The sequence below is a fragment of the Eutrigla gurnardus genome, assembly GCF_963514095.1.
Source record: "Eutrigla gurnardus genome assembly, chromosome: 21".
Lineage (NCBI taxonomy): Eukaryota > Metazoa > Chordata > Actinopteri > Perciformes > Triglidae > Eutrigla > Eutrigla gurnardus.
The window spans coordinates 15,977,187-15,989,737 of record NC_139932.1 but is presented as its reverse complement, the minus strand read 5'-3'; the positions used below and the strand labels follow the sequence as shown (position 1 = coordinate 15,989,737).

At 46.4% G+C, this 12,551-nt stretch overlaps 1 protein-coding gene across 1 annotated transcript in view; it reads right to left on the bottom strand.

Moving 5' to 3' along the window:
* The window catches only part of LOC311032153 (AT-rich interactive domain-containing protein 2-like), a 97,096-nt gene extending 85,988 nt beyond the window's left edge, over positions 1 to 11,108 (bottom strand). The window contains exons 1-5 of the mRNA XM_084038802.1: positions 11,042 to 11,108; positions 7,121 to 7,339; positions 6,742 to 6,800; positions 6,239 to 6,308; positions 5,780 to 6,030 (exon numbers count right to left, since the gene is read on the bottom strand). Coding sequence (XP_083894928.1) covers positions 5,780 to 6,030; positions 6,239 to 6,308; positions 6,742 to 6,800; positions 7,121 to 7,339; positions 11,042 to 11,093 — 651 coding nt within the window. The 5' untranslated portion in view covers positions 11,094 to 11,108. The remainder of the gene's footprint in view (positions 1 to 5,779; positions 6,031 to 6,238; positions 6,309 to 6,741; positions 6,801 to 7,120; positions 7,340 to 11,041) is intronic.
* Positions 11,109 to 12,551: the final 1,443 nt, after the last annotated feature.

Here is a 12,551-nt window from a genome sequence, read left to right as displayed (position 1 = left end):
AATGTGCTATACAAATAAAGTTGCCTTGCCTTGCCTTGCCTACCAATTGGGGACAGGACACCACTAGGTGGTATAAGGTCTCTGTTGCTGAGCAGAAAGGACAACCCTCGCCAGTGCTTGGGTCAAAGTGAGCTCTGTGTCTGTTCGTAGCTATCGCTCCATGTATAATCCTCCACTGGATGTCAGCCATCCGTTTCTCGACGGGAGGCTTATACAGGACCCGCCAGCTACCATTAGGGGAAAAGTCTGAGCCTAAAAACTCCATCCACTTTGACTCTCCGACACCTGCAAGAACAGAAAAGTTCAGTACCTTCACACAGCTGGAGTACAGCTGTTTGCTTGTACAGGAGCTGAACGTTCCCAGTGCTGGAGTTAAAAGGGTTAACAGAAGGCCTCTCTCCTCTCTCCATTCCCCCACCTCAGGTCTCACACTCAAGGGGGAGAAGACATACTCATGTCCTTGACTCCACTGGTCAGCCAAACTTCCGTCCTGTGCAAAAGTCCGGAGTGGTGCCGACAGGGATTGCCACACTCCGTTCACCAGGTTCTGCAGCACTCTGGTTGACCGTATGCCCGTCACTTCAGCCAGACTTTCAATTGATATCTTCGTCAGATGGCCCAGCTTCACTACTCCCGCCTCAATGAAAGCTGTTTTTAGGGTGGTTGAGGAGAAGACAGTATCAGACAGGAAATCATTGTTGAAGAGAGGTTCTTCAATCAGCCACATCCCAGGCCCGGGGTCAGGTGGTCGAGTAAAACTCAGAGTCCTCCAGGCATCGATGACAGAGCTGTAAAACGGTGTGAGACCAGTAAGACTGCACAAAGGGGACTTCATCAGGAAAAGTTGTCTGTCGTAGCCGAGCCGCCCGGCCCTCCAGAGCAGCAACCGGGCCACAGCAGACCAGCAGAGAGAACCGCTATACAGCAGCCGCTGAGCTGCCTGCAGTCTAAACGCAGCAGTCCTGGAGGCGATGTCTATGAGGCCCTGCCCCCCCTCTGCCACAGGAAGGTACAGGACCGACGCTCGCACCCAGTGATGACCCGACCAGAAAAACTCTACGAGGACCCTCTGCAGTTGCTTCAAAAGTCCTTGCGGGGGGGTTAACACTTGTAGCCTGTGCCACAGGGATGAGGCAACCAGGTTATTAACAACCAGAACTCTTCCCCTGCAGGACAGCTGGGGTAGCAACCATTTCCATTTAGACAACTTGGCTTGCACCTTCCCCAGCACTCCCTCCCAGTTCTGCGCCTCTATCTCTTTACTTCCCAGATACACACCCAGGACCTTTAGGCCTCTTTTTCCCCACCTAAGGTTTCCAGGAAGAGTGGGTGTGTCCCCTGCCCTCCACTGACCAACCAAAACAGCCTCACTCTTCTCCCAGTTAACCTTAGCTGAAGCAGCTTTCTCATATAAATTGAGACCATCTTCTAACTCCTGGATGTCTTCCTGACCCTGGACAAGGACATTTATATCGTCAGCATATGTTGATATGACCACAGGGGGGCTGTGAACCAGTTCAGGCAAAACCAGGCCTCTCAGTCAGCTCCTAAGCCTACACAAAAGCGGCTCTATGGCCATACTGTACAATTGGCCTGATATAGGGCAGCCCTGCCTGATCCCTCTTTTAACTGAAACGGGCCTGCTCAACCCTCCCCCAACCTTAACAACACAACATGCATCACTGTACAACAGCTTCACCCAGGACAAAAAGTGCTCCCCAACACCAAAAGCCTGCAGTGTGGCAAAAAGGAAAGAGTGATCCACACGATCGAACGCCTTCTCCTGGTCGATAGAAATTATACCCACATTAATGTTGTAATGTTTGCAAACTTCAAAAATGTCTCTCATTAAAAACAAATTGTCCTGTATTGATCTACCAGGAACACAATACGACTGATCAGAACCAATAAATAATTCCATGTAGGACTTCAGTCTGTTAGCTAAAACTTTTGATAAAATCTTGTAGTCCGTGCATAAGAGAGCTACAGGTCTCCAGTTCTTTAACAGGGTCAGATCCCCTTTCTTGGGTAACAGAGAGATCACAGCACGCCTACAGGATGCTGGAAGAGTTCCTCTCTCAAAAGACTCCTTAAAGACGTCCAGCAGGTGGTGACCAAGAAAGCTCCAAAAGTGTTTGAAAAAGTCTGCAGGTAGGCCGTCCATGCCTGGAGCCTTTACTGAAGCCATTTGTGTCACTGCAGAGGTCAGCTCCTCCAAAGAGATGTCAGAGCTCAGGGTATCCCGTTCTCCTGAACCCAGCTGTGGAAAACCTTGAAGAAGTTCATTAGTGGCATCGACATCACATACTTCTGCCCTGAACAGGTCTGAGTAGAAAGACACTGCATGCCTCCTCATCTCAGCAGGGTCAGAGGTCAAATTCCCATCAGGCAGGCGGAGACACACCATCTGCTTCCCTTGGCCCACAGACCTCTCCAAGTTGAAGAAAAAGGAGGTTGGTGCATCTATGTCCCTTAGAGAGGTGAACCGTGCTCGGACCAGAGCTCCTTTAGCTTTCTCTTGAAGAAAAGAGTTCAGCTGCTGCTTTTTGAGGAGTAACTGTTCAGTATTTTCAGCAGACATACTCTCTAGCTCTCTGATTTCGGACTCTAGTTGCTCCAAAGCCCCTCTAATATTTGCAGTGGAGTAGGACGTATACTGCTGACAGAACGCCCTAATTTGACCCTTTCCAACCTCCCACCACTGACTCAAGGAGGGAAAGGACTCCTTCTTGGATCTCCAATTAGTCCAAAACAATTGGAAGTTTGTACAGAAATTAAAATCATGTAAAAGTTTAATGTTAAAATGCCAGAAGGACCTAGGTTTCCCAGTAGGAGATAAAACCAAATCTACTAAAATCAAATGATGGTCTGTAAAACCAACAGGGAGGATTTGACAGTTAGCTGCACGAGTTATAAAGGAAGCAGACATGTAGATTCTGTCTAACCTGGCTGCACTAATCCTACCATCGGATATTTTCACCCAGGTGAACTGTTTAGCTGAAGGATGTTTCATCCTCCACACATCAACTAAACTAGCCTCCTTTAGAAGCTGAGACAGAAAGGAGGACGACTGAGGATGGAGCTCCTGTCCTGTCCGGTCTAAAGTGACGTCAGTGCAACAGTTCCAATCCCCCCCCTATTATAAAACACTCCCCCTGATCACAGCCATCTAAGCTGTCTCTTAATAACTTAAGCACAGCCAACCGTTCAGGACCATGATTGGGTGCATACATATTAATAAAAGTAAAGGTAAAACTTTCTATTTCTGCCTTGACCATCAGAACTCTGCCTGCTACAATCTCTGTTCTGGATAGAATATTCACATTTAGTGAGGGAGAGAATAGAACAGCAACTCCAGCACTGAGATTAGAGCCATGGCTGAGTACATACTGACCCCCCCACCATATCCCCCAGTCTGTCTCATTCAGTGCGTTTCCTGTAAAAAAAAATGACATCTAACTTTTTCTGTTTAATAACCTCTGACACTAAGGCTCTTTTCTGCGTACTTCTCCCCCCGTTAATATTTAAAGAGGCAACCTTTAAGGACTGCATAGTAGAAGAGTAGAAAAGAGACAACAGAACAGACAAATAGACACAGCAGAGAGGAAACACCCAGTGTTGTATGATCATGTTATTTTATTCTGGAATTTTTCATTTTCCTTGTTCTTTTGGTCCCTTTAAGACCTTTTTTCAGAGTGGTGACATGTTTTCTCAGACGGTAACGTCTCTTCTCACTCAGCAGGTCTATCCCTACAACCTTCTGAAGAGTGCTCACCGTCTGAATAAACTTTTTAATATCAGGGAAATAGTCACTTATTTCCACTGACCTGCCAAAAGAATCATCGAGGAACTCATTTACCTCTTTAAGAGAATACAGGTCCGTGATCTGAGAGACACTGTCTGCTACAGACACACTGTCAGAGTCAATCTCCTCATCTGAGTCCATTCCTATCACCTGACTGTTGTCTGTAAACGTCTGCAGCTCAGTCTGGTGCCCAGCACCTGCAGCCTGCAGCTCCTGCTCCATAAAAACAGCCTCCCCCTGTCCTGATGTACCTGCCTCCCCCTGTCCTGATGTACCTGCCTCCCCCTTTCCTGATGTACCTGCCTCCCCCTTTCCTGATGTACCTGCCTCCCCCTGTCCTGATGTACCTGCCTCCCCCTGTCCTGATGTACCTGCCTCCCCCTTTCCTGATGTACCTGCCTCCCCCTGTCCTGATGTACCTGCCTCCCCCTTTCCTGATGTACCTGCCTCCCCCTGTCCTGATGTACCTGCCTCCCCCTGTCCTACTTCACTAGCCTCCACTGGCTCTGTTGCGCTCACCTCCCCAGATGTACTAGGCCCAGCCTGTTCAGCCCTACTCACCTTATTCCAATTACTTTCCTTTTCTACACTCACAACATTTACACTCTCCTTCCCTGCTTCCTCTCTCGAGACACCTGGCTGTGCGTCAGCCGCGGAGGCTCCGCGCGCGGAGCCAGTCGCCGCTGCCGCCAGCGCAGGCGCTGCGGCCCCGCCGCCGCCAGCCCCAGCGGCCCCGCCGCCGCCAGCCCCAGCGGGTCCCGCACGCGGAGCGGCCCCGTCGCCGGCTGGCGCGCCCGCAAGGCGAGCGGCCCCGCCGCCGCCAGCCCCAGCGGGTCCCGCCGCGTGCTGTCTGTGCAGACAAGCAATGCGTTTATGGCCCACGTCACCACATTCAAAACATTTCATGTTCCCTGAACTCGCGTACACCATGTAAAACGTCTCCTCGTGTCGGACACGGAAGGACACATCCAGTGTCTGAGTTGACGAGTCCAAAAACATAAATACTTGTCTCCGCAGAGACTGAACATGCTTCAATTTGTCATCTTTGCATCCCAAAGCAACAGTGCGAAACCCACTGGCAAACTTACCGAACCGCTTCAGCTCTCGTTCCAGCGCTTCATTCGGGATGAAAGGAGGAACGCCGGACACGGTTATCCGGGTAGAGGACACCGCCAGTGGGGAAATCGGAAAAAACTCCTCATCCAACATTAACCCACTCTCGATGAGTTCACTGACACAACTCTGGTCTTTTAAAAACACCACGAGGGCTTTATTCATGCGGGAGGCATATAGGATGTTTCCGTGGCCTATCTGCTCTCCCACAGCCAGCAACACCTGCTCCACGGTGGAGCTGTGTGGTGGAACCAGCCTCACTCCCTGTCTCAGTGACACAGGTGGCGTCTCAGAGGACGCCATCCTCGCCACGAGGCACGGAAATCACACAAAAACAACACTAAACGGATTTTATACAATAAACTAACTAATATGACAAACAATAATCATACAATAAGAAACAGTAAGAAATCAGTGTCAAAGCATCTGATCTGCACAAGTTTAAATCCAACCTTCACACTTTTGGTCGTGTTGTTTTTGGTTTTGAAAAGCCTGAAAGAAGATGAATAAGATAAAAAAGATTCTCCCATGACTTCAAATATCGAGCACCACTTTCACTGAACACCACTTCAACACGTGGAGAAATTCAAAGTGGTGTTTAGTTACCATTACAATGCTACAACAATTGCTGCATGGAGGAGGTCAATTCAAACCTGGTTAGACCACTGAATAGTGTAATACAGTTTACAAGGTTTTCTTCTTTTGAAATGTAGGAACTGAACATCATCAAGAAGCAGAAGGACGGCTAAGAAGAGTGTTTGTGGTGTCACAGTAACGTTTTTGAGGAAAAAAAAACTTTTCCAAGTCACCCAGGTCATATTTGGCATGAAGTTCTGACTTTAGAGCCTGAAACAGACCAACCTCGGCAGCCACGTTGCCCAACGTGTCCAGTCCAAGCTGTCGGAGTGAGATGAGGTTACAGTGGGCACAGAGCAAAAGGAAGCGCAGGCACGTTCGGTTGGCCGCCAGCAGCTTGACATTGGCCTCCTCGAAGGAGAGGTTCCGCAGGATGACGGCGATCTGCAGCACCCGCTGGGCCTCCATGTCGCTGATACCCGGTTTCCGCGGCGGGTGGAAGAGGCTCTGCCAGCGCTCCTCACACGACGTACCGTCTGCAAAGAGGACAGCAGCCATCTTTCACTTATTGTTTGAAAACCTTCCGAAACTGGAATGTGAAACACTAAGCATGGGAGGAGTTTTAAAAACACAACTTCACACTTCACACTTGTAGGTATGATGCAAGAAGAACTGAAAAGGGAAGTCGGCGTAAACAAATCACAAGTTGTGCATATCACAGCGTTTTAACACCAAGTGGTTTACCTTGTGCTGGACTGTTCTTGTCCCAGATCAGCTCCCTGACTTCAACGTCCTCCACCACCTCTTTCCAGAACTGCAGGAGGACAAGCAGCTGTTAGCGTAGAACGAGTTGCCAAAATTCACCAAGAGTAAGTTAATTAGTCAATTAATTATCTCCACACAAACACACAGACGAAACCCTTTTGAATGAAGTGCCACTGAGAACGACAGTGACTCTTCTTAAGGCCATGAGAAACACACACACGACTGGGAATAAATTAATAATAATAAATTGCATTATTTCTGAGTTATGTCTGTACTTTCATGCATGCCGCTTTAAATTGAGTGAGATCCCAGCGAGTTGACCTCCATCTTGATGTAAAGATCTCTCGGAGAAAAAACATCTCGGAGGTTCCTCTGTTCAGACCATAAATCGCCAAACCGAGAGACATATTTAGCAAGTCGAGTTGCAGAGGATGCAAAAAGGTCACAGAAATTAAGCCTTTTTATTCTACTTATCTACTCACCCTGACAAAGGTTTTCTCCTTCCAGTCCGTCCCGAACACCCCAGAGAAGCTGCCTATCGCTATGGAAGGAACAGAGGGAGGGTTAGAGTCTCAGCTCCATATTATTGCTGCTCCCTTGTTCTTCAATTCCCCCTTAAAAAATGACGATAACACGGGACCTTTGATCCGAGAACAAAAGCGGTGAAAAAGGATGCAAATTGGTGTAAGTATAAAAAAACTAGCTAAACTAATATTTGTTGAAAAAACTAGCATTTTCAACAAATATTCTCTAGACTAATTAAATTATATGTATATTACAAAGCTTCTTTGTTGTCTGGAGCTCTAGTGTGTGGATCTAAATAACATCTAAACTAAAAAAGAGCACAATCTGAGGACGTACAGTCATCGAAGACGCCGGCGTGGGCCAGCAGCAACGTGACCAGTTTGGGGTCCTTGTCCAGCTGCATGGCGTGCTTGCTCTCGTTGGAGAGCAGAGTGCAAACGTTAACAGCAAAGTCCACTTCGTTGGGGAGGCCCGAGAGGAGAGACAGCACCAGTTTGTTGTAGTCGCACGGCGGGAGGAAGTCTGAAGAGAGTCCATAGCTTTGGCAGAGATAGTCTGGGAGAGAAGAGACAAAACGCATCTCAGGGTTACTAATCTGGCATTTAAATGTCAGTGAGCTGAGAGAAACGTCAGGTTCCTACATTATGTAACACATGTCTACAGTACATGGGCTAAGGTGACTATCATGTACCTCTAAGGTTAGGTCAAAATCAGAAGAAATAGTTTCGCTCAAGGAGGATTTAAATGACGTGGACCACAGTGAAAAAGAGTAACAAAACAATTCTTTATTGGCAGGAAAGCCACTCTTAATACCGACACTGAATTAGCTCAGCTATAACTGGATTAATAATTTTCTCTATGTATCAAAACCCAGTAAATTCAACCTGGTATTTACTAGGGGTGTGCAAAAAAATCGATTCTCATAAGAATCACGATTCTCATTTACTCCGATTCAGAATCGATTTAAAATGTCCCAAAATCGATTTTTAAAAAAAAATATATAATAATAAAAATCCGCTGGCTGTCGACTTTTATTTTGAAACGACGCGGGAGTCGGGGCGTCATGACATCACCACGCAGCCTGTTCTGAACACATGCATGCGCGGAAACCACCAAAACAAGGAGAAAACTACACTAATGGAGGAGGAAAGAGAGATTCAACCGGCCCCGTCCTCGTTGAAGGCAAAGATTTGGACTCATTTTGGTTTTTACCGAATGTCTGGAAAGACCGAGCTTGACATGAGCTTCATAGTTTGCAGGATTTGCAAAAGTAAGATTAAACACTTCGGGAACACCACAAATGCGCGGGCTCACATCACCAGGCATCACCCAGAGTTAATGGACACGGCACAGAGTCAGCCACCAGCGGCAGACCAACGCACACTGCATTGCTTCACCAAACTCTCTGCCAACTCCGAGCGGGCAAAAAAAATAACCAGGTCTATCGCCTGCTTCATCGCCAAAGACTTACGACCTTACAGTGTGGTGGAGAATGAGGGGTTTATTTGCATGTTGCAGGCAGCGGAGCCCAGGTACGCTATACCATCACGCAAGGTTTTCACTGAGACAGCTGTGCCGCAGCTTTACCAAGAGACTAAAATAAAGGTCGCCAGTGCCTTGACCAAAACCGCCAGAGTGGCACTAACATGTGATGCATGGACATCGAGAGCAACTCAGTCTTTTGTGACTTTCACCGCTCACTATATAACTGATACGTGGCTGCTCGAGTCCCGAGTTTTGCAAACTCGCGTAATGCACGAAAGCCACACTGCTGTAAATGTTAATGCCATGTTTCACTCCGTTGCTGAAGAATGGGGACTGACTGTCTCGGATCTCGTCATAGTGACTGATAATGCAGCCAATATGCTCGCCGCTACACAGATTGATAACTTGGCACACATAACATGTTTTGCCCATACTCTCAACCTGGCTGCTCAAAGAGCACTGAAGCTAACTGCTGTGTCAAGACTGCTTGGGAGGATCAGACGAATAACTGGTTTCTTTCACCGCAGCACCATCGCAAATCATGAACTGCAAGAGAAACAGAAACTTCTACAGTTGCCGGTGCATAAACTGAAAACCGATGTCCCTACACGATGGAACAGCGCACTGGACATGATCGAGCGATTCCTCGAACAGCAGCCTGCTATTTGTGCCGCGCTCCTATCCCCAAATGTGAGAAGATGTGGAAGCGACATCTGCACACTCAGCGAGACGGACGTCTCCACTGCCGAGGAAATAGCATCCGCGCTGAAACCAATGAAAGAAGCAACGCACATCATGTCGGAGGATTCTACACCTACGCTCTCTGTTATTGCTCCTCTGCATGCTCAGTTGCTGCATGACACAGGGCCAGCTGGCACTGTTGCTGACGCTCCAGTTATTCGTGAAATCAAACGTGCAATCCATGAAGATATGGCAAAAAGATACAGTAGTGCGCGGGATAAACGCATGCTTTACGCTGCTTCGCTTTTGGACCCGAGATTCAAAGCCTTGCCTTTCCTCACCCAGGAGGACCAGCTGGAAGTCCATGCAAATATAGTTGGAGATGCTGCAGCATTTGAGGTAATAACTGTTCTTAAACAATATATATTTTTGTAAACTGCATAACACATATGTATTAAATGTAGGTCAAAGTTAAATGATGCCATCTCATACACCCATCTTGCATGGTTGTATTGTATTCTTATTTTATTTTACCATAAAATGAGGGACTGGTGGTGTGATATAATATGTTATAGTTAATAATATATTGTACATAATGACTAATATGATTGTTGATTTTTCCTCTGTAGCGGCGTGTGAACTTGGAGGAGGCTGAGGTCATGCCTGGGACACCACAGCCAGAACCAGAAGAAGGCCCTGCTCCAAAAAGAAGGCCTTCTGCACTAGTTACTCTATTGGGCAAGACATTTGTTGCGGCCAGTGCTGTCCGTAAATCTGCCAGCACCAGAGCTGAAGAGGAGCTGAAGAAATACCTGGAAGCCCCTCCACTGTCTCTGTCAGAGGACCCCCTCAGCTGGTGGAGCACCCATGAGACAGGTTTCCCTCTCTTGGCTAGACAAGCTAAACGCTACTTGTGTGTGCCTGGCACTAGCGTTGCAGCTGAACGAGTATTCTCCACTGCTGGGGATATAGTGACAGCTCAGCGAAGTAGTCTTACACCAGCACATGTGGACCAGCTTCTTTTCCTACAAAAGAACCTGGATGTTGCACCTGCAAATGGACAGTAATCTTGGACACAGTTCATGTCAAGTTCTGTCTTATGTCCTGTCTTTCATGATTTGTTGACAATCATACAATTAGTTGCACTGTTGTGGACAGTTCTATTGTTGCAAGAGGCACTTTAATGAAAAATGCAGAGGCAGCTAACTTATGGCTACTATTTTTCACAAAAAAAGCACTTTTATTTTCATAACTTGTTTTTCTTAAAGCTACTGAGAAATATTTATGTTTTCCATTTGTACAACAGTTGTGTTCCATGTAAAAAGAAATTATTATATATATTATACAGAGGCACTTTATTTTTGTCCCAACTTATTTTATAACTAGCTACTTAGAGTAGCAGTTGTGCAGGTCCACACACTGTTTTTGGAAAAGGCACTTTCCTTCGAATTTAAAAAGGCAGCATCTTTAACTGCACTGTTTCTTTTTTTTTATAAAGAGGCATTTCTTATTTTTGTTACTTAACAGTTGTAATAAATCCATCTGAGCAGAGATACATGTTTAAAACGTAATAAATGTGAAACAGACAGTTTAATGTCTCCATTTGTCATTCTCTCGCAAAGCAGACTGGAGTAGATCATGAGGATCCTTTGCACACCTATAGATTGAAGCAGAAATCATTATGAATCAAATAGTTTTGAATCGAAAATCGATTTGAATCGAAAATCGATTTTAAATCGAATCGTAGCCCCAAAAATCGGAATCGAATCGAATCGTGAGATGGTAGAAGATTCCCACCCCTAGTATTTACCATTCAAAACCTCAGTTGTAACCAACAGCATAAACAAATTTACAACTCACAAAAATGTTGTTTAAAGTGCAAATGAAAAAGAAAAATATTGTTCAAAGTACAAATGAAATAATGGGCCCAAAATAATAAACAAACAAAGTCCAATAAAGTCCAAAAATAGTCAAATGTCCAATTTAGTCAGTGTCCACAGTTTTTGTATTAGTCCTTTAATGTATGGTAGTGCAATTGTTTATGTAATTGTTCATCTACCCGGGTAGTGTGATTTTTTTTTTAGTCTTAACTGTATGGTGTGATAGATGCTTTCTCCAGATGCACGATGAGCTGTTCCGACATCACACCCTCCACGCATGTAAGCCGGTGTCCTGCTCCACGTTCCTCGGGTTTGGGCTCTGGCTCGCCATCAGAATCGTTTCATTCACCAAAATAAAACCAACCTGCATAGAGCAGCAGTTTTATATCTATTGTTAATCTCTTTCTCTCTTTTTATACATTTATCTAAATCAACTCCACAGTATTTATTCTCTTTTTAAATCTCAAATCAATGAACTTGACTATTCACATTGACAATGTTTCATATACAGCAGCCCTCGACATTAACGGTTGCCCGCTTGCCCGGGGCAGGTAAACTCTGTGATCGGGCAACTAAAATGTGACGTGTAGTTGCCCGTTCGGGCAAGTGATTTTTTTTCTTTGAAAATACACTAAATTGACAAAATAAACGTCCTCCTATATCGCGGAAGCGGAGCTTTCTACAGCGCTGTGCTGCGGTTTTCGGCCAAACAGAATAAGAAGAATCGTAACAATAATTTCCCCCGTCACCTCCGGGCTCCGGTGTACGACAACCGCTACAAATAAGTCACGTTATGTTCCTTCAGCCTCCGAAAACTGGCCAAGTGCCGGGTAAATGTAACGCAAATAAAAGAAAGACACCTGAAAACGAGACCCCGGGCCCGTCGGGATACGAAACTAAAAGGCAAAGGAACTTTTTAATAAGTTGGATTGAGAATTTTCCGTGGGTCCGTCATGACAAGGGGCTCAGAGAATGAAACGGAAATTTGAAGCCCTAGTCCACAATTCTGTTTTGCCAAAGTTAATCTACACTAGCCATGTTTCCATCCAAAGTGATTCGAATTACTGGGAAATGCGCATTAAAAGAAATTCGAATCATGTGTGTTTCCATCAAAAGAACGGACTTTGGTGAAAACTACAAATTCGCGCAAGTTTTCTAAGTCACGCGAGATTTTCCGCGGGTTGGCATGGCAACCAGCCTGTAAACATTCCGTCGTCTTCCTGCCGGTGACACCGGCTGGACCGGCCGGTGCTTGGGTGAGGTGCATGGGCTTTTCACACAGCCTTGTGGGCACAAGTGGCCCGAGTTCGGCCGTGTTCAGCTGTCTGTCTCCCGGCTGGTTTGCGTGCTGCGCGTCTTGGCGTTTCCCGTTCGACGGAGAGTCCGCCTGTGTGGACTCGCGTGGGGCTGGGCGGGCCGGTGTTTGACCGATGTCCGAGGGCTTTTCAGCAAGCTCTGACGGTGAGAGTCCCGACAGTTCGGCGTGGTTGAGGTCTCTATTTAAATGTCAAACACCGGAAGCAGTCGGGGTGAAAGTGCGCTACGTCACACTTGATTCGCATACAGCTGTTTCCATCCCATTCGAATCAACCAAAACCCGGCCATAGCGAGCGTATTTCATTTTGTGCGAATCAGGGGATTTTAATGCGAATCACGGCGTTTCCATCATCATTTTCCGATGCGATACATCTAGATGCGCATCTAAACAGCTGATGGAAACG